Source organism: Glycine max, chromosome 6, assembly GCF_000004515.6.
Source record: "Glycine max cultivar Williams 82 chromosome 6, Glycine_max_v4.0, whole genome shotgun sequence".
Taxonomy (NCBI): domain Eukaryota; kingdom Viridiplantae; phylum Streptophyta; class Magnoliopsida; order Fabales; family Fabaceae; genus Glycine; species Glycine max.
The window spans coordinates 8599592-8617946 of record NC_038242.2 but is presented as its reverse complement, the minus strand read 5'-3'; the positions used below and the strand labels follow the sequence as shown (position 1 = coordinate 8617946).

The following is an 18355-nucleotide window of genomic DNA, read 5'->3' as shown; positions in this document are numbered from 1 at the left end:
AGCCGAAATTCAGGGGCTGGAAAAGTGGTTCCAAGTGTCACAGCTGTCACTCAGATTTAATAAAAATAGTAGGGTGAAAATGACAACATGCCAGTAATAGGAAAAGTGAGAAAAACTAAACTTTTAAGTGAAAAAAATTCTTATTTATCTAATTATTAGAAACGACAATTATTAAGAAATGAAATCATTTGCTTTTCCACAACTTCAATTTTCTACGAGCATGAAAAGGATTCATCTTGCCCAGGAACTAGAAATGTTACACCCTGGTGGTATTTACAACCAAAGACATGGTACACAAACTCTTAATATAAATTTGTGTCAAATCAGTTTCCTTGAGCTTCTAATTGAGCTCCTATTTCTTTATATTCAGAAAAAAGGAAACGACAACTTGGTAAGACATAAACCTAAATCAGCTATCGAGAATTTCCTGGTACTTTGGTGCTAAAAGAATCATTGAAACAACTAGTCTCATCAGCATATCAGATTGCACAAATCATTAAACCTTGCCCGGGAGATGTTGGTAAAAGGAAATACTCGGAAATTGCCATTCCCAATACAGGTCATTGTCAGCTGAGCATTGCTCACCATTGTCTGCAGTTATCGCACAATAGCCAGCATTAGCAAGAAGCATTCATTACTTTTCAGGAAACAACAGCTTCAATTAAACTTAATACAGTGAATGCCCAATGGGCGGTGACTTTTATATTTAATATTGGGTCACCGGTAAACAATAAATAGCTAGTTCATTGCCTAAAGTTCGATTCAGCAAGTCTATGTTAGTGAGTTGGCATTCCCTTTTGGTTTAATTCTATTTAACTAACTTTTTTGCAGTATGTGACCACCCAGTAATTGGCACTCCCTTTTGGTTTAATTCTATTTAACTAACTTTTTTGCAGTATGTGACCACCCAGTAATAATGTAAACAAACCAACAGTTGACTTCTCTTCGCAGTAAGAAACTGGCAAATAATTAATGCCAAAATTATTTTGAATTCCGTTTATAAGAATTCATATTGGTCTTGATATATTGTTGATACGAAGTAGTAACAGAGAATTCATCTAAGTGATAGATATTTTGTTTGTGAATTTTTAATTTGAGAAATGCCAGAAGTAAGCTGTATAACGTATATACCTCACAAGAGGTTTCTGTGTCTTTGCAGTGCCAGCTTGTAAAAGGGATACAGTCGACATATGGACACCATGTGCAATAACTGTTGATGTTGATTCCATGAAGAACTGCCACAAGACAACCAGCCAATCTGCGAAAAGAAGGTTCTCATCTAAAGATTTGACGCATGCCATAAAGCACGAGTTATAGAAGACAGCTAGCGATGCAAATTAAAATTAATTAATGAATAAAAACAAGAGGAAAAAACAACATACAAAAGGCTGAAGAGGATAAGAGAAACAATCCTGAGAACTGGTCTGTCCAGCTTTTGCTTCAACTTTAGCTTGATGCAACTTTTGACACCATAATCAATCAGACCTCCTTTATTTGGAGCTACTGGTTGGAGCTGAGGGCTGAGTAAAAAAACAGATCCAAGAAGGAATCCTGATATGAAACCTCCAATGCTTGCAAAATTGTCTACATAAGGCAGAAAACCAAGGACGAAGTTGCACACAAAGACAAAGACTAATGATGCTATTGCTGAAATCTGCATCCAATTAATCAGGAAAGTTGATCAATACTCAAACAGAGCATTGAGAAAAGGCAACAAGAGGAAGAAGAGATGCACCTTATTGGAATGAAATTTCCAGTTCCAAACAAGTTCCGAAAGCAATGTTCCCAATAATCCATATAAAGCACCGGAAGCACCAACAGCGGGCATGTTTTGGAGAAAAAGAGAAGCCACCAAGGAACCCACAAAAGCAGACAATGCATAGATTATACCAATCCTTACTGCAAACAAAAGGAGAAGTTCACAAATTAGAACATACTGAAAACCATTTCAGAAACTCTTTTTTTCAAATACATTTATAATTTCTACAATTCTTAATTTTGGTCTACTCAATACATTTTAAACCTTCGGTTTTTGAGTCCCTGTAGTTTCAAAACTAGTAATTAAGAATTGATTCCTGTAGCGAATAAAATCAAAATGTAACCACGATGTTGGCCCCTCGGATTTCACGACTCGCGATGGTTGGGATTAATTTTTAACAATTGTAAAAGCATATGTACTCACAATTAAAGTTTTGAAATATAAGAATTAAAACTAAAATATAAGAAAATTATAAGAATTTATAACCACAATGCGAGTTTATTTTTTAATACAATGTTACTATTTTTTTTTACATTAACAACCAAGAAAGCATCTTAAATATGAATTTTAAAATATTTATTATAAAAATGAATCATGTTATTTTTATATATAAATTTATGATTAGATAAAAATATAAATGTATTCTAATTAGAGATTAATTTCCCTGTTATAAAAGTTTTTACACTTTCCACTAATTCACACTGGTATGATTTTCATTTAATAAGAGTATTATATATATATATATATATATATGGATTTCTAATTGGTTAGAGTATAAAAGTGGATATAGTATTTAATCTTTTAATCAAATTTCTAAACTATATTTCAGTTTATTTTTTGGCATCTCTTTGATGAAAATGGATAGATAGGTGGAATAGAAACGTGAAAGCCAAGGAAAATAAGGAATTACTTGGTCCAAAGTGGTGTTCTAGGCTAACTCCGACATAGATGACACTGGAGAGATTGAGCAGCAGGTGGAAGACCCCAGCATGCAAAAATGGAAATGTGAAAAGACGCCATGTTTGATGATGCTCTGTCAAAAGGCTACGTCGAAGAGCTCCCATTTCATCCAACCTGCACTAACAACTCCACGTTACCCATCCTAAACCCTAAACTACACACTATAATAATAATGAATATTTTTCATTCATACAATTTCTGTTCATGTCTCAAACCAGATTCCTCTTATCGCAAATCGATCAATTGAATCAACCAAGCTTCAAAACTAAAGTTACAATGAGAATAATAGCAAAAATAGTTAATACAGTTGGTGAAACTGAAAACTATATCGAAGAAACTCATTAATAAAAAGCAAGGATTAGTAAGTTTAATTAAGGCATGGAAATGGAATAGAAGAAAGAAATTAGCGTGGTAGCGAGAGAGGAGTGACGAACTTGGACTGAGAAGGACCTAAGAGAGGATTCTCGGGGAGAGGCTGGAACGAGAACCTTCCGAGGGCTTGAAGAACGCAATCGCCGTGAGAATTGTTCCAGCAATCGTTGACGAGCATGGTGGCGATGAAAACCCCGATCTGGATTATCACGAACACCGACACCACCCACGTGTCGCCGCGCCGCCGCCGTCCTCCTCTTCTTGATCTCATCAACGGAATCCTTTGGTCATGTGCAGGAGAGACCTTCACCTCAATGCATTCCGAACTTTCAGCCATCGCAGAAATTCAAGATTCTCTCTCGAAGGCGCAGAGAGAGATACAAAAGAGAAAATAGTCGATTAGTTCGTTGAGTTTGGCGGGAAATTAAATCTTTTTACTTCTGCTTTGTTCTGTGCTTGTTATTTTAATAGTATTAATTAAATACTATGCAAACATATTAGCAACAGGATCCGTGGCGCAATGGTAGCGCGTCTGACTCCAGATCAGAAGGTTGCGTGTTCGATTCACGTCGGGTTCAATCCCGATCCGTAGCTACCAACGGATTAATTTATTTTGTTTCTCTCATTGCATAATTCTTTCTCTTTTGGATTCTATGCTGTTACTATTTTACCTATGCTATTACAAAAGGGATTTTCTATAAGATCACAACTGTTTCAGAATTATTATTAAAAGTGAAATTGTAAATATATTCTACCATTATAATTGGATTCAAAATTTTATTAATTGGTAAACTAAGTTTTTCCTAAGGTAGAAGTTGTCTTTCCACATTGCTTATATTTTTTTTAACAAGAACTAAAAAAAACATAGGGTATTATGAGCCCTAAGCAATAATTTATTGATAGAGAAATCTTGATTTAATGCTTATATATTTATATTTTAATCAAAATTTAAAATACGTAAGTAAACAAATTTAACATGTATGATTATTATGTTTGGATGAAAATAAAAAAACCGTTTACTTTGTTAATATATAGAGTATTTTCTCTTTTTAAAATGTTTTCATGTAGATAAATTTAAAATGTTATTAATCAACTATTTTATGCTAGTTACATAATTTTATTTATTATTACTTATAACAATAATTTTCTCTCTTTTTTATTATATGAATATGAATTTTTGAATGTATTAAAATAATGTTTGCAACATATAGGTAATTTTTAAATTATGAAATCCATTATTAAGAAATGTATCACATGAGAATGATATTTTTGTGTGAAAATGAAAATGATTAATCTTAATGTTAGATTAAAAATGAAAGATGAAAGTTAAAATATTTTAAATTTAAATCAAATCTTAATTTAACTATAAAATTTCAATAAGATTTCTCAAACTCAAAATTAAATATTTTAAAAAATTAAATTTTTTTATAGTAAAATATTTAATTTATGAACCCCTTATCATCTCCAACATAATTGCTAGTTGTTATTGTTACAACTATTATGTTTGTGGTCATGACCATTATCATTATCACTAACATAATCGTTCTTGTCATTATTGTCATCATTCACAATCCTAATATGTTAATAGTGATAATGATTTCATGATAAGAATGATAATAATGAGTGATTGATGTAAATTAAATATTTAAAATATTTAACTTTTTATTTAATAATTTTTTAAAAAAAATTATGATTAAATAATATTTTAATTTAAATTTAAATATTAATCTTAATTTTGTAACATGCGATAAATCATTCTGATATATGATACGTGCTCGGTACCAATGTAAGTGTAAATTAAAAATTAAAAGTATCTGGTGTGTGTAGAGGGACAGAGTGTGTTCTAGTTCTACTGATAACAAATTAAACCGCTGGGTACTAACGGTGTAAGCAACCTAGCTAGATGATTTATTAGCCCACAAATCAATCTATATTTATTTTTTTTGAAACAAATCAATCTATAAATTGATCACCTCAAAATCAAATTATTAAACCATACTCATCCAACTAATTTTATTCGCTTATAATAGCTTTGATCCTTTTTGTGATTAATTCGCCGAATATTGTTATTTGTTATTAATGTTTACGCAAATGCCTCAATTATAAGATGCACCACGTTCTGTGAACTTTTCACCTTCACTCTGTATCACTAATCCTTCTCTGCTTGGTGAGTTTTCTATCCCAACTCCGAACTTTTCAAAATCATAATCACGTACCCCTTTTACGAACTAGGGTTTTCAGCTATACTTGTCCTCTCATGTGGATTTTGTGCTTCATTCTTATATTTCCTTTTTTAATTTGACTCAATTTAAGATTTTTGGATAATGGGGAATGTGTGATAAATGATCATCTCTGCATGGATAGGTTTGCGTGCAATTTATGATGATGCACGTGTTTCTGATAAGTGACTTGTGAATGTAGGAGGCTTTTTTTTTTTTTTTTGATGGATCCGGCAAAGGGATTGGAAGCTTCGGGGGAGAAGACCCTTCAAGCAGAAGTGAAAGCTTTTTTCGATTCTGCTCCTCCTTTGCAGAAAAGTGATGAGATAACTCAGAAGTTGAATCAGTTCATTCAACGCATTTCTTCTCCATCAGGTAAGTTTCCTCCTGCAGCATTCAATTTTGCGTTTCACTTTTTGTATGGTTCCTATAAATGACGTTGGTTGATTTTGCTTCCCTTTCCCAGCGAATGGGAAAGTTAGGAGAATTGTTTGTGTGACTTCTGGTGGCACCACCGCGCCATTGGAACAACGATGTGTTCGCTATGTGGACAATTTCAGTTCAGGTCACAGAGGGGCCACATCCACTGAGTATGTTGCACTTTGCATTTGCCTTGTTCTTGTTCTGTAAATCTTTATTTTAATCCTCTTGAAAAGAATGGATTGGTGGTTGTGTTGTAGGTATTTCCTGAAGGCTGGATATGGTGTTATCTTTCTGTACCGGAAGTGAGTTCTGGACCTGCAATGTAGCCTTGTCTTATGCTTTATTTTATGTGGTGATTAACTATAAATAATTTATACAGGAGAAGTTTCCAGCCATTTTGTAGATCCCTTCCTGATGATCCCTTACTTGAATGCTTCAAGCCCACCGATGAGGCGAACATTCAAGGTTTTAATTTTCTGTTTTCCTATCTTCTCATACCATAAGAAAAGATAAAATTGCGATTCACTGAAGGGTAACAAAAGTATACTTGTTTTATTTCCTTATAAAATATGCGCTTGTTATTTTCTTTAGTCCTCAGGCTACTCAAAGATTTATATTTCATTGGCTATTTTTTGTGACATACTGACACTGTTAATCAACATGCCTACTTCGTTTTTTTCACGGGTTGCTATTTTATGCAAACACCTAGAGTTGTCTTGATTTTGATGAATTTTGTTCTATACTTCAGTTTGCGAGGCTTATTCTGAAGCAGTGAAGAGGGCTATCGTGGATCATCATACTGTATGATCTGAAAATTGGATTTTGTGCTCTACATTTATCTTCTTATTTTTTCTGTGATTTCATTGTCTTTTTTAGTTAATGGCGCATTGGCTATATTTGGATATTGTTATAGTTTCATTGGGGTTTTCATTCTACTGCAGGCAGTGGCAGGCGGTCTCTTATTGAAACTTCCTTTCAACACCATATTTGAGTATCTCCAGGTTAGCTTTAGCCAATGTTTGTATTTGTAAGTATTCATTTGATGCAACAAATACTGAAATATCTTATACTGCATGTGTTCTCATTCTGTCTGTCTGGGTGTTTACTGGTAATTGATCATAGAGGTGGATAAAACAAATACAGAGATTTTTCAGTACTGATTAGTCGTGGTTAATTGCCTTTTATTTTTGCAGATGTTACAAATAATTGCAATGTCAATGAGGTGTATTGGTCCACATGCAATGTTCTATCTTGCTGCGGCAGTGTCTGACTATTATGTTCCTTGGAAGGACATGGTATAAATATGCTTTGTTAGTTCTTCATTCCATGAAAGTTTTAATGCCGTATTGACTTCAATATTGGTTTAATTGATTGTGTATTTGGCTAAGGGGCAAGGATTTATGAAGAATTTTCTACTGCTGCTTGCATCAAATATATGTAGATAATTTGCCTGTAGCTTCATGTGTAAACAACTATACATAAGGCATGTCACATGCTTCACTAGTCTTGCTTCTCTGTCAGTAAGGCATAGAGTTTGTGGTGGCCATGTTCTACGCTAGTAATACTACTTTTAAGGCAAAATAGCTTGCAAAGCCCTAGAACTGGAAGCATTTTCTGGATGCTATTGGGTTCTTTTTCAAGTACCAAAAGTTTGCGGAACTATTTTTTCATTTACCAATAGTGTATGGAACTTTAAAATTCTTGAGGCTTTGGATTGATAGATACAGCCCAGAGATGTCAAAATAGGCGGCCATATATATATGAAAAAAATAGAAGTGTTTAGTATGATTGATTATTAACACAAAAGTTGCACTATAATGCTGTGAGGTTGTAGTTATAACATTTCAATGAAAATATTTACTTAACCTGGCAGTGTCATATTGATATATATTAATCCTGCAGGTAGAGCACAAAATTCAGTCAGGATCTCACCTTTTGGATGTGAAACTAGTTCAAGTGCCAAAAATGTTGTCAATGCTTAGGAAAGATTGGGCTCCTCTGGCTTTCTGCACATCTTTCAAGGTATTGATGGTATTTAGAAAAATTAGAAGGATCAAAAACATATTTTTTCCCTTTTTGATTTTGAAAAACAGTTCTGCTAATCATTGCCTTCAATAGTTCAGGAATCAAGAAATGGGAAGTTTCAAGTACAATGTACAACATCAAATGCATTGGAAACTTGAAAAGCTTTGCTCTTGACTTGAAAGTTGAAACTTTCCATTTTTTATTCTTTAGGTAGTGGTTAGCAAAAATGGTTAAAAAGACCTATACCATTTTGCCAAATACTAAATTGAACTAATTACTAACATGGCAAAAAAGTCTTGATACGGGAAGTTTAGAGTTTTGCTCAAAAAACATGGTGAAAATGACTTTAGTCTAACTGTACATGGGTTGATACCTTGCATATCAACAATTGTTGTCCTTTCGGAAGATGTAGAAAATACACTAACATCATTAATACTCATTTTCTAAAGGAACTCCATTTTCTATGTTTTTCACCAAGAAGTTGTTGAAATGAAAATAAGCTGTTGGAGATCTGAAATAACGTCCCTTGTGAGAGTATCAAAATACTTATTGATAGTGATTAGGTATTCAAGTTAGTGGGGTTATTTTGCTGTTTTTTTACAACAGGCGTCCAACATAGACTGAAATGGTGTAATGACAAATAGTAACTTGGTTGACTAAGATTTACCTTTCCTCCTTGACTGGCAGCTAGAGACAGATTCAAACATTCTTCTAAATAAGGCTGGTGCAGCTCTTGAAAAGTACAAGATGCATGCAGTTGTTGCAAATGAACTTGCAAGTCGAAAGGAGCAAGTAGTGGTTGTCACTAGTGCCGAGAAGGTTACCGTTCAGCGTGATAATAGTCAGTCTGATAATGATGTTGAGAATCCCCTGATTAAACTTCTTTCGGAGAAACATGCCACTTACATTGAGGATTCTGGTAGATGAGTCTAGGGAATGACTTTGGCTTCTCCTCGTTACAGTTACAGTTCTAGACACTACAACTCATTGGATCAATAAGTCATGATCATGAATAAAAAGGAGATGAATTAGACAGTATGGATACGGGGTCTAAAGAAGAAAAGAAATGTAGCGGAGACGACAGTTCTAACCATACATTTGACAGACTTCGGTTATATATAAACTTTATTTTCTTTTATGGGATATGCATGAACTTTGTATTTTACTTCTTGTTATTCTTATTGTTAATTGGGCTACCCTTTTCGTCATATTAATTGATAATATTGAAGTTAAGATGTGTGTCGTGAAACTTTGGTACAGTTTTTTGGTTTTGCTGGAATTGGTAGTTTAAGCGGATTATTTTTTTTTAATAAATTTCTCCATTTATTAAAGAACAATTCATAAAAATGCTATTAGTCACTTCAGTAAATACTATCCTCTGCACAAAAAGAAAAACAATCCTTCGCCGTTTCATTTTCTCCCACCCACCCAAAACAATCCTTAACCTTTTAACTTGCACAATATTCAACAATAAATTGTCCCATAAGTATATCGCCGTGCAGAAATCTAACTTGGACGTTACTAGATCTTTATCTAAGGCTTCTCCAAATTTAAGATCATCATTGTATTGAGCTATAACTGAAAATCTAAAATATCATTTGAGACTGGAAATAACAAAATATATGTACATATATCTTTTGTAAATAATAAAAAAAATAATTAGATTCGCCGAGGAAGCATCAAGGTATTGATCAAATATTAGGTATTGGTATGTGGAAACAGAGCCCCATGTTGACTACAGTGCGTCATCACTATCCGAATCATCAAGCTCAAGACCTTCTGCTGCCAAGAGCCGGTTGATAGTCTTCTTCTTTTCTTCCTCAGACTTTCTTCGCATCAAATCTCTTTTCTTCAGTATAAGGGTGTGCCTTTTAAGGGTATTCGAGTAATATTCAGCTGAAGCCTTCTTTTCTCTTGCCAGAATCCTCCTTGCTTCATCTGGATCAATCTGAGATTTCGTAAAATAATTCCAATCAGATGCAAGGGAAAAAATGGAACACGACTCAGAGACAAGATGAAATATGTGATACTGACTATTTCCAACACCCATTCTTGGGTGAAAAACAATTATGTGTTATGTTATATATGAAACTAGGATCACGTATTTTTTTTAAATTCACTCAAACATGGAAGTGACAAAAACTTACTCTAGCAAGAAAACCATGTTGTCATGTTGATCATTGTTGGAAGAAAATTTGACAAAACTACGACCTACCCTTCTTGACAACCATTCAAGCCTACAGTAAGCTGGCAACATTTTCAAGCATACTGCAATACCTTTGAACGAGAAAGTCGACGCACACGAAGATTTAACTCGCGCTGTTGCTGCTCAGCCCAAGCAGCAATTGCCATATCACCCCGCTGATCGAAAGCTTTTCGCTTTTTTATAAGCCACTCCATCCATGCCTGAGATGCCTGAAGGAAACAAGAGCATTGGTCAAGAATAAGAAACATACACGAATTCTAATTACAGCAAAAGTATACATTCGTTATTATCCATTTAAAAGTTTACACAACAATGCTTAGAGGCACTTTTGGTTTAGGCTGTAACACTGACAAGAAATTGGAAAGTAGAACATGCAAAATGTATTCTCTGTACAAAGATGAAACAGCAGTTATTTGATGAAGTTCTTCAGTTTGGCATGTTTATATACGCATAGAAAATCCTAGTATTTTGTTCCTTCCTACAGGACTAAAAAATGAAGTGGTTTGCTTGCTCATTGTCATTAGCATCAATTAACATCTTAACATTATTTTTGAACTTTGCCGAACAGTTCATATAGTTGTCAGTAGATATTAGTTTTACTGACAACCTTCAAAATAGAAGAAATATAAAGTGGTACTACAACACTATTGCCGGAAAGAATCTGTTCACGCTTGATACTAGTAAAAACAGCATATTATGATCCACTTAAAATCTCATACAACAAATTCCATACTCGTTCAAAGTAAAAATAAATGTAAATTAGAATACTAAAGGAACAAGTACGGCCAGTCAACAACTGATAATCAAACAACATAAAAATATTACCTTCATGGGGTTGACCCGGCTATCCATATCATACTGTCTTCGCCTCTCCCTATCTATAAGCAATTCATAAGCAGATTGAATTTTGATGAATCTAGCTTCTGCTGTTTCACCTTCTTCAAGGGTTCCTCTGCCATCATAGACTTGAAGAGTAAACAGAGTTAATATGTCTTGAGAGGTTATATTCATCTTTAATAAACAATGCCACCACAGGAGAGCTGTATCACAACTAAGTTGTATGGCACACAGTTGAAGAAACACTCACTAGCCATAACTGCTTCATAGGAACATTCTTGTAAAGAAAAACAAAACATCTCCCACGTTCCAGCAGACTAGCATTTAAAACAAGATGAAAAAACTCAAAATCCTAACCGATAAGTAGTTGCAATTGCTCAGCTTCATCTTGAATGAACATAATAATACATTGCTGCTAGATATAGCATTAGGCCACCACAACCATCATAAACAAATATCAAATTGACAGATGCAATACAATTCAAATGCCACTTCAAGAAAGCAAGTAGCTAAGATGGAGATACACACCATCTGGATGATAGAATTTGGCCAAGCGTCTGTAAGCATTCTTTATCTGCTCATCATCGGCATCTCCTTCCAATTCTGTTGTTCAGTGCAGACAATTGAAGAAGGAACTGTCAAAACAAGTATGCAGAGGAATTTTCCATCTCTATGCACTTCCAACAAAACCGGACATTCATTTCCTCTCCTTCTAAGGCTTGGATTCTCCCTTAGCACTTATAGGAAAAGAAAATAAGAAAACAAAATAAGTTGAATTTCTCCTATAAGCTAAAATCAACTTATGCACCTAGGTAGAAGTTGATTTTAGCGTATGGAAGAAGCTTAAATCATTTTACCTTCTTATTTTCTTCTATAAGTATTACGAAGAAGTTTTCGATTAGGACCTAAGCAATTTTTAATTTCAGCATTACCACCCATCATTTCTTCTCTTTCTAAGATTTCTTTTTTACCCGAAAGTCTTTAGTTTTCCCCCTCATTTTCTCAGTAACGAGACTTGTCAGGGAAAAGGGAACAAAGTTGAAAGTAAAAATTACCGAGAGTTTCATATGGGGATTTTTGTTCCGCCCAGTTTGTTGCCTTGGCCACGGTTCTCCTCTGGTTCACGCGAAACCAGGGATTGGAACCCCGGGAAGCGATTGTAGAATACAGAAACGGCGATGGCAAACGGGGCTTGCAATTAGGGTTTCGAAAGGAAACCCTAGAACGAAATTGGTGTTGGAAACTAATGAAAGAGAACACCGTCTGAGGTCTACATAGGGTTCTGAGATTGCTCATAGTTTCCCTCTGGTTTTTGAAGCCCTTCACTTCACTCGACGCCAATTCGAGTTACAAGAACGAAACCCTTCCTTGTTGGTTGTTGTGGAAGGCGTGAACGGAGAGAAGAGGTTCTGGGGCCCTCAACGATAACTAGCACCATGAATCTGACAGAATCTTTAAGCTTATGTAATTTTTTTTCTGAATTTTATTGCTCAAAGAGGAAATTCTATCATTTTTTGATGAATAAGAGCCGGGAATCTTTTTTTCCCGCGAAATATGTGGACGGTCTGCCTTCTTTTCCTGTGTCATGACACTGATTGGTGTTTACGTTATGCTCTTGTCCATCTCCCAAAATAACTATTTTCTTATAAGCCAAAATAAATAATTTAAATCATCTCAATTTTTAAAAAAAATAATATATATATATATATATATATATATGCATTCTCATTGAGAATTTTTAAGTTCTTGCCTTCATGAATTAAGTTTTACAAAGCATTAGTATACTGTCTCTGTACATCTAATTAAAAGTTTACAGTTAATTATTCATGAGGACAATTAAACAGGAGAAAATTGGGAAAAAATCATGTATCCAATTAAAAGAAGAAGAAAAACAGAGACTAAATGAAACTTTGGTAAAAATATGGAAACTCACATACGAGTTTAATAAAAAATAATAAAAATCATAGAAATTTAAAAAATATAACTACCTTGCGAACTTAAAATTAGATGCAAAGTGTAAATATGCTTTACTGTATGTATAGACTACTTTCTCTTTTCAATTTACATTGTTTTTTGTCAAATCAACCAATAACTTATAACATGAAATTTCCACTACATGTCTCTCCTTTTTTGAGCATAGATAAACTTATTTTTAAATTATGACTTTGTTTCCTCTCTTTTCAATGACAATAAACTCAAGTAACCGATTCAAAGTAAAGTAAAATAATGGACACTTTTTTTCCCCGAAAGATTCTAGAAAGTTTTTCATAATATATAATATAGTACTAATTACTAAAGATGATACACTGATTATGTACAAGCACACTCTCAAGAGCAGCAAATCACATAATTTTGCTTCATGCTGATGCTAGTACACGGCATTAACTCATATTCATATCCAAAATCGAGTAACTGTTTTGTAAAGCACGGAACAGATCATTCAGTTGAAGAAGTTCAAGCAGAAGCAGGTAGGTTTCTTCCTCTAAGGAGCAATCTTAGGTGATTTGTGGAGTCCTGAGGAGCCTAAGTTAGAGAGGCTAGGCAAGGTCATATGGACGAGCATACCAAAGAGAGCAAAGAGTGCGAAGACGATGAAAGTATTCCCCGAGAGCCAGTAAGCCGCGAGCAGCTTGGTGAGTTGAAAGGATGCGTGACATGTGAAGCAGAGTTTGTTGCCTAAGGTGATCTGCCTGTGGACAAGAGAAAATGCATTTCACTTGATAACAATGTTGTTGCATATGAGCAAATATTGCATTTTTGCAAGTACAGTAATCTAGCATGATATGATGAACTTGGTGTTGCTGAGGTGCTCAGGGGTGGAAATTTGAGTGAAAATGATGAACTTAAAGTTGTGGTAACAATTTCTAATCTGCCAAAATAAATAGAGAATGTAATAATGAATATGGGTGATAAAAGAAGTAATTTGCTCAGAATAATATAGTGACATCCTTATGATGAGGATTGGTCTAGTTAAAGTTTAAAAGGATTTCAGTATTAGAGGTAAGTAGGTAGCTCTAGGCCATTCCTATTTGAATTAACTAATGGGCAAATTTTAGATACGACTCTTTCAGTGTTTTTGGTGTTGTTGTCCTATCAAAATTAGAGTTTTTCTTCAATATCATACTAAAACTTTTCTTATATGGATTAGCAAAGTAAAACTCTAAGATTGGAGAACAGTACTAAATGTACTAACAGAACTGCTTCTGAGTTTTATCCCTAATTAATTTGTTTCTGAAATGAGGATATATTAGTCTATACTATCTTCAGAAGAATTATAAAAATACAAAAGGCATGCAGTTCTATTGTAATTTTGCCAAAAACTATTCTTGATCGAGGAGTTATAAGATTGGTTTGGTGGTTGAAGGAAGGAGGGGAGGTTACGAGTTTAAATATCTCTCATTAACAATAACTAATATACTAACAATTAACATTAACAATTAACTGATAAAAAAATAAAAATCTTAGACTGTAGATTACACAGTATGCCCGAAGTTTCTCATATTCTAAATGGGAATAAGAACAAATCCTGAATCCCAAATATCTGATGTTATGTTACCTGGATTACAAAACCTTCTAGTGCCTCAAATTTTTCCATCGCAAGAACCATCTGAAGTCCGAAGTTTCCTACACCCAGTGAATCAACTGCCATGTCGTGGACCAAACTCTGCTGAAGTTTTTCCAATCCTAGTGAAAGAGCATCTTCAGCTTGTTGAGACGATAGACGGAGGTTGCTAATACTAACAATTTGTTGATCAGTCAAAGGCTCAAGTTGTGGCACGATGATCTGTAAGAAAAGGTCAAGTGATAGGTTTTATTTTATAGTTATTATGTAAAATGTACGATGACATGGTGCCAGCCTTGTCACGAAGCAATTCAAGCAACAAATCCTGATGAAAACACTATTTGTTGTGCAAAAATATTAGATAGAAAAATTTTGTTCTAAACATCATATAGTGAAAACATACCGACTGTTATGAAATTTTAACTGAAATTCAAATAGATAGCAACTTGAGAAAATTGAAAATTAATATAGAAATCTCATTCTTTGACAATCAGTGAAGAGAAAGTGTAAGCAAGTATCAGAATCAGATTTAGTCTATGGTATGTACGTTTAGAAGCTGTGATGGACGGGAGCCTCCAATCCAAAGGAAAATGCGCTCCACTGATGCTTTCCACACACCAGAGAGTAAATAGAGGACATCAGCCTTTGCAGCATCTGCTTTCATTCTGAAAAGATTTGAGTAATGGTTTAAGACACTCTGAACCACTACATTCAGCTGTACATCAGATGCTTGCGCTTGAAATGCATGTCTAAGTTCTTCGTTCCGCCTTTGTTGCTCTTCAACCCATTGTCCATATTCAATTTCAAAAGCCACAATCCCTGTTTCATATAACAGAAGGACTACTTAGAAGAATGTAACAAGCTATAAGCTCAATGCTTCTTACCCGAAGATACTAGAGTTGGCACAAAAATGAACATCTAAACAAACATTGATCATTATGATACCATGTCATTAAAATTGTTCGTCATGAAACTAAACACCGTGACTAAACATTCTCCTATTTGAGGAAGGGCAAAAACAGTTGATAGAATCTATGACAGAATACATATTGCAATATTGGATGCTGGGATTTTTAATTAGCAATTGAAGAAACAAAGTTGTAAATAATCTGTTGCGTAGAAATGTAGACATATATAAATCAACATATTCTGTCACTTAGAAAAGGAAAAGCATAAGGAAAAAAAAGGAACTAATGAAGGGGAATTATGCACACGAAATAAAAAAGGACTTGCAAGGGAGGATATTGACGATATCTTGATCTAGGACATAAAATTCAAGAAAAATCATAATTCCATAAGAGGGTAGGCTGAGGAATCACAGAGCATGATCATCTCATGCCATTACTCAGAAATCTTTTGGGATCTTCAATTCACAAAAGGGCTAGGAAGAAATGAAACACCTTTTCTTTCAATGGAGGTCTAAAACTATAGTTAATCAAGCATGACATTCAGTAAAATAGAAAAAGAAATTTTCATTGATTAATTGATGTATTTTCTATTAAACCAGTGAAACCTGTCAGCAGGAAAAGCAATTTGACACAGTTAAATGAAATGTAGATTCGTTATAAGGGTAATCACACACAGATGCCTGATACATATTGGTCACTGCATAATACAAGAAAAATATGCATTAACATCCCACATAGTTCAAGTTTTTCAATTGCACGGAGAGAAGAACAAATAAGTGATATATAAAAATTAACAGAAGAAAAACGCATCTTGAAAAATATTAAAACTAAAAAAAGAATCACAAACCTGGATTTATTGTTTCTGATGTTGATCCTATATAGCCGGCATCTAATACAGTGCCCATATACAGACCCTGCAAGTAGATATTTTGGTATATACTTAAACATGACAGAAGAAGGAATATAAATCAAAAGTTCACAATAAAAAGCAAAATTAGAGGTGATAATTTCTAAGTTTTGGTTCACCTGCTTTCTTGCTTTCCCAATTTCCAGCTCCAGTTGCATGAGCTTCGAACGGCTTGATTCTAATTGTTTAACGTAAGCCTATGTATAACAAAAGTACAAATCAGATGACAGATACTGACTACCTTCTTGTAAGTTGTAAGTTCACCTGTCCTACCTTTTTCCGTAGCCTACTTTTCCGAGCAGCCTCTCGATTCTGAGCTAGGCGTCTTAGCATCTACATATGAACATTTTGCAGCCATAATGTCAGAGACACAGACAATTATAGAACAACAAAATCATTCATGTTTGAGAGAAATCTTCAATGTCACCGACAAAAGGTCACACTTCATGGTTCAGACTTCTTAATACTAACAATAATATACAATGAATCAAGAGATAAGGAAACATTTCAATAGCTATATATGCGTAGAAGAGATATGTCCTGAAGAAATTTCATCACCTTGTTAACTTCTTTATTTGTAGCCTCTTGATCGGCTCCAGAACCAGAAGGCTCTCTTGATTCCTGAGGAATATCCTCAGACTGGAGAATTCAAATTCAAAAAATACTGTTATAGGACTTATAGTCTAGATTCCACATAAAAAAGAAGTTGACCCAACAAAAAAAATAGAAATCACACTTTCTCACCTTGTTCTCCACACTAGTACTGTCAACCATTAACATTGGGGAAGCAATTGAATTCAGACCGCCATCAAGTTTAAAGTTGTCCCCCCACAGGCTAACTTGCTGAAATGGCTCGTATATGTCCATTTTCATTTATCTCTTGCAACGCCCAAATGATAAAAGAAGAGTTTTCTACACAATAATAATATCAAAAAACAAAACATTAATTTGATGCCACTTATCAGTCCTAATTCTGATTCCAATAACTCAAAAAGTTGAAATACCCCCTCTCCTAAAAAATTATTAGGTGATCAGGACCACTGTCTTGTCCATGGTCTTAATCATGTTTATTATATAGTACATACTTAAATTTTACAACTTAGGAGAAAGAACTTGATTACGTGCTATGTGAAGATTAGTCAAGACCATGATGGTCCAGGACTATCCCCTCGGCGTAAAAAACTAAAGAAAAGGAATGAAGGTAATAACTAATAGTATCAGCTGTTTGCATCAACATATACTGCATATATTTTCTTATCTACAGGATGAATTGCAAAGCCTCCCTTTGCAGGAATGGCGCTAAAATCTTGCAAGTAAAAAGAAAGCTCTCAACGTCTAACCAGATTCACACTAGAGTATCTGTTCCAGCAGGCCAAAATAGAAAATGATCAACAGAAACAAAACAACCACATAAAAAGGAAATAGAAAATAAAGTTTAACTCAAATAATGAAAACCCTCATATTCATTCAGTCGAAGCAAATTCAACGTCATGCATGACTTGAAATTTTTTTTAGACTTAAACAGAAACCAGCCAAAGTACTACCAAACGAAACACCTGATACTGCTACTGATGGAAGAACACTAACCAATAGGTAGCTAGCTTTGATAGAATCTGTAACTTGGAATTTGGTTAGTCCACGAGAGTCCCTGTTGATGCTCATAAGAGTTGAATATAGTAGGTTATATATACATCTGAAAACTCACTAGCTAAGTTGTCTGAAGAATATCATTATTATTCTTCTCCGGCATGCAAACAAATTATAAAAGCAATGTTGGGCCAAAGATAACAAAATGAAATTTAAAAGCTACAGTAAATAAAACTAATCACAACTTTTACTTTTTTCTTCTTTGTTTAGAAAAAACTCTTTGAAGCGTCAACTTGCTTACTTCGTCACGTTCCCACTCCAAGTCTCCAACACAAATAGGGAGTGCGACGACATCATTAAAAAAATCAGTATAATGCCATTACCCATGAGGCCCCGATACTTTCCAATACTATCCAAGATGTATCCATTTTTTTTTAAAAGAAAAATGTAGGACATGGCCCAATACGGCTCAAGATGATTATACACAGCTCCAATGTGGCTCAAGTTGTTTCCGATATGACTACGGCTTCAACCAGTTTTTATTTTTTTTTAAAAAAAATTATTGTTTTAACTCTAAGATTTTTAAAATG

General features: G+C 34.2%; 4 protein-coding genes and 1 non-coding gene across 7 annotated transcripts; 2 read left to right on the top strand and 3 right to left on the bottom strand.

The window, feature by feature from the left end:
- Positions 1 to 197: 197 nt before the first annotated feature.
- On the bottom strand, positions 198 to 3474 carry LOC100775875 (RHOMBOID-like protein 8). Its single transcript, XM_003527872.5, has 6 exons — positions 3154 to 3474; positions 2670 to 2833; positions 1736 to 1899; positions 1383 to 1654; positions 1132 to 1258; positions 198 to 591 (listed from the first exon to the last, which is right to left on the bottom strand). The coding sequence occupies exons 1-6, from the start codon at positions 3426 to 3428 to the stop codon at positions 472 to 474; spliced, it is 1122 nt and encodes a 373-aa protein (XP_003527920.1). The 5' UTR covers positions 3429 to 3474; the 3' UTR covers positions 198 to 471.
- Positions 3475 to 3597: 123 nt separating this feature from the next.
- On the top strand, positions 3598 to 3669 carry TRNAW-CCA (transfer RNA tryptophan (anticodon CCA)). The gene has a single exon. It is a non-coding gene; the product is annotated as a tRNA-Trp (tRNA).
- A 1287-nt stretch (positions 3670 to 4956) lies between these two features.
- LOC100808811 (phosphopantothenate--cysteine ligase 2) lies at positions 4957 to 8896 on the top strand. Its single transcript, XM_003526554.5, has 10 exons — positions 4957 to 5258; positions 5513 to 5685; positions 5777 to 5900; positions 5991 to 6035; positions 6113 to 6198; positions 6482 to 6534; positions 6675 to 6734; positions 6927 to 7028; positions 7636 to 7755; positions 8446 to 8896. Exons 2-10 carry the CDS (start codon positions 5535 to 5537, stop codon positions 8683 to 8685), a joined length of 981 nt encoding a protein of 326 aa, XP_003526602.1. The 5' UTR covers positions 4957 to 5258; positions 5513 to 5534; the 3' UTR covers positions 8686 to 8896.
- A 435-nt stretch (positions 8897 to 9331) lies between these two features.
- LOC100808285 (chaperone protein dnaJ 20, chloroplastic) lies at positions 9332 to 12390 on the bottom strand. Its single transcript, XM_003526553.5, has 5 exons — positions 11857 to 12390; positions 11330 to 11404; positions 10790 to 10929; positions 10036 to 10173; positions 9332 to 9706 (listed from the first exon to the last, which is right to left on the bottom strand). The coding sequence occupies exons 1-5, from the start codon at positions 12095 to 12097 to the stop codon at positions 9494 to 9496; spliced, it is 807 nt and encodes a 268-aa protein (XP_003526601.1). The 5' UTR covers positions 12098 to 12390; the 3' UTR covers positions 9332 to 9493.
- Positions 12391 to 12875: 485 nt separating this feature from the next.
- On the bottom strand, positions 12876 to 18068 carry TGA09 (bZIP transcription factor 9). 3 transcript variants are annotated; one of them, XM_003527871.5, is made up of 9 exons: positions 17766 to 18060; positions 16923 to 17090; positions 16737 to 16817; positions 16452 to 16511; positions 16298 to 16375; positions 16119 to 16185; positions 14911 to 15182; positions 14358 to 14585; positions 12876 to 13491 (listed from the first exon to the last, which is right to left on the bottom strand). In XM_003527871.5, the coding sequence occupies exons 2-9, from the start codon at positions 17049 to 17051 to the stop codon at positions 13339 to 13341; spliced, it is 1068 nt and encodes a 355-aa protein (XP_003527919.2). In that variant the 5' UTR covers positions 17052 to 17090; positions 17766 to 18060; the 3' UTR covers positions 12876 to 13338. The 3 variants fall into 3 exon arrangements, with proteins under 3 accessions (XP_003527919.2, XP_014631819.1, XP_040872328.1); XM_014776333.3 differs by having other exon boundaries at positions 12931 to 13491; positions 16737 to 16842; positions 17766 to 18047; XM_041016394.1 differs by lacking the exon at positions 12876 to 13491 and adding an exon at positions 13500 to 13670 and having other exon boundaries at positions 17766 to 18068.
- Positions 18069 to 18355: the final 287 nt, after the last annotated feature.

Excerpts from the sequence above, each read along its gene's own strand:
- LOC100808811 (XM_003526554.5), top strand. The coding sequence starts at position 5,535 with ATGGATCCGGCAAAGGGATTGGAAGCTTCGGGGGAGAAGACCCTTCAA. Across the intron at positions 5,686-5,776 it reads ACGCATTTCTTCTCCATCAG|CGAATGGGAAAGTTAGGAGA; the intron begins GTAAGTTTCCTC and ends TCCCTTTCCCAG. Across the intron at positions 7,756-8,445 it reads CTTTCTGCACATCTTTCAAG|CTAGAGACAGATTCAAACAT; the intron begins GTATTGATGGTA and ends CTTGACTGGCAG.
- LOC100775875 (XM_003527872.5), bottom strand. The coding sequence starts at position 3,428 with ATGGCTGAAAGTTCGGAATGCATTGAGGTGAAGGTCTCTCCTGCACAT. Across the intron at positions 1,655-1,735 it reads GGAAATTTCATTCCAATAAG|ATTTCAGCAATAGCATCATT; the intron begins GTGCATCTCTTC and ends AATTGGATGCAG. Across the intron at positions 592-1,131 it reads ACACAGAAACCTCTTGTGAG|ACAATGGTGAGCAATGCTCA; the intron begins GTATATACGTTA and ends CGATAACTGCAG.
- TGA09 (XM_003527871.5), bottom strand. The coding sequence starts at position 17,051 with ATGAAAATGGACATATACGAGCCATTTCAGCAAGTTAGCCTGTGGGGG. Across the intron at positions 16,186-16,297 it reads TTGGGAAAGCAAGAAAGCAG|GGTCTGTATATGGGCACTGT; the intron begins GTGAACCAAAAC and ends ATCTACTTGCAG. Across the intron at positions 15,183-16,118 it reads ATCAGAAACAATAAATCCAG|GGATTGTGGCTTTTGAAATT; the intron begins GTTTGTGATTCT and ends TATATGAAACAG.
- LOC100808285 (XM_003526553.5), bottom strand. The coding sequence starts at position 12,097 with ATGAGCAATCTCAGAACCCTATGTAGACCTCAGACGGTGTTCTCTTTC. Across the intron at positions 11,405-11,856 it reads ATCCCCATATGAAACTCTCG|AATTGGAAGGAGATGCCGAT; the intron begins GTAATTTTTACT and ends ACTGAACAACAG. Across the intron at positions 10,930-11,329 it reads CAAATTCTATCATCCAGATG|TCTATGATGGCAGAGGAACC; the intron begins GTGTGTATCTCC and ends TTACTCTTCAAG.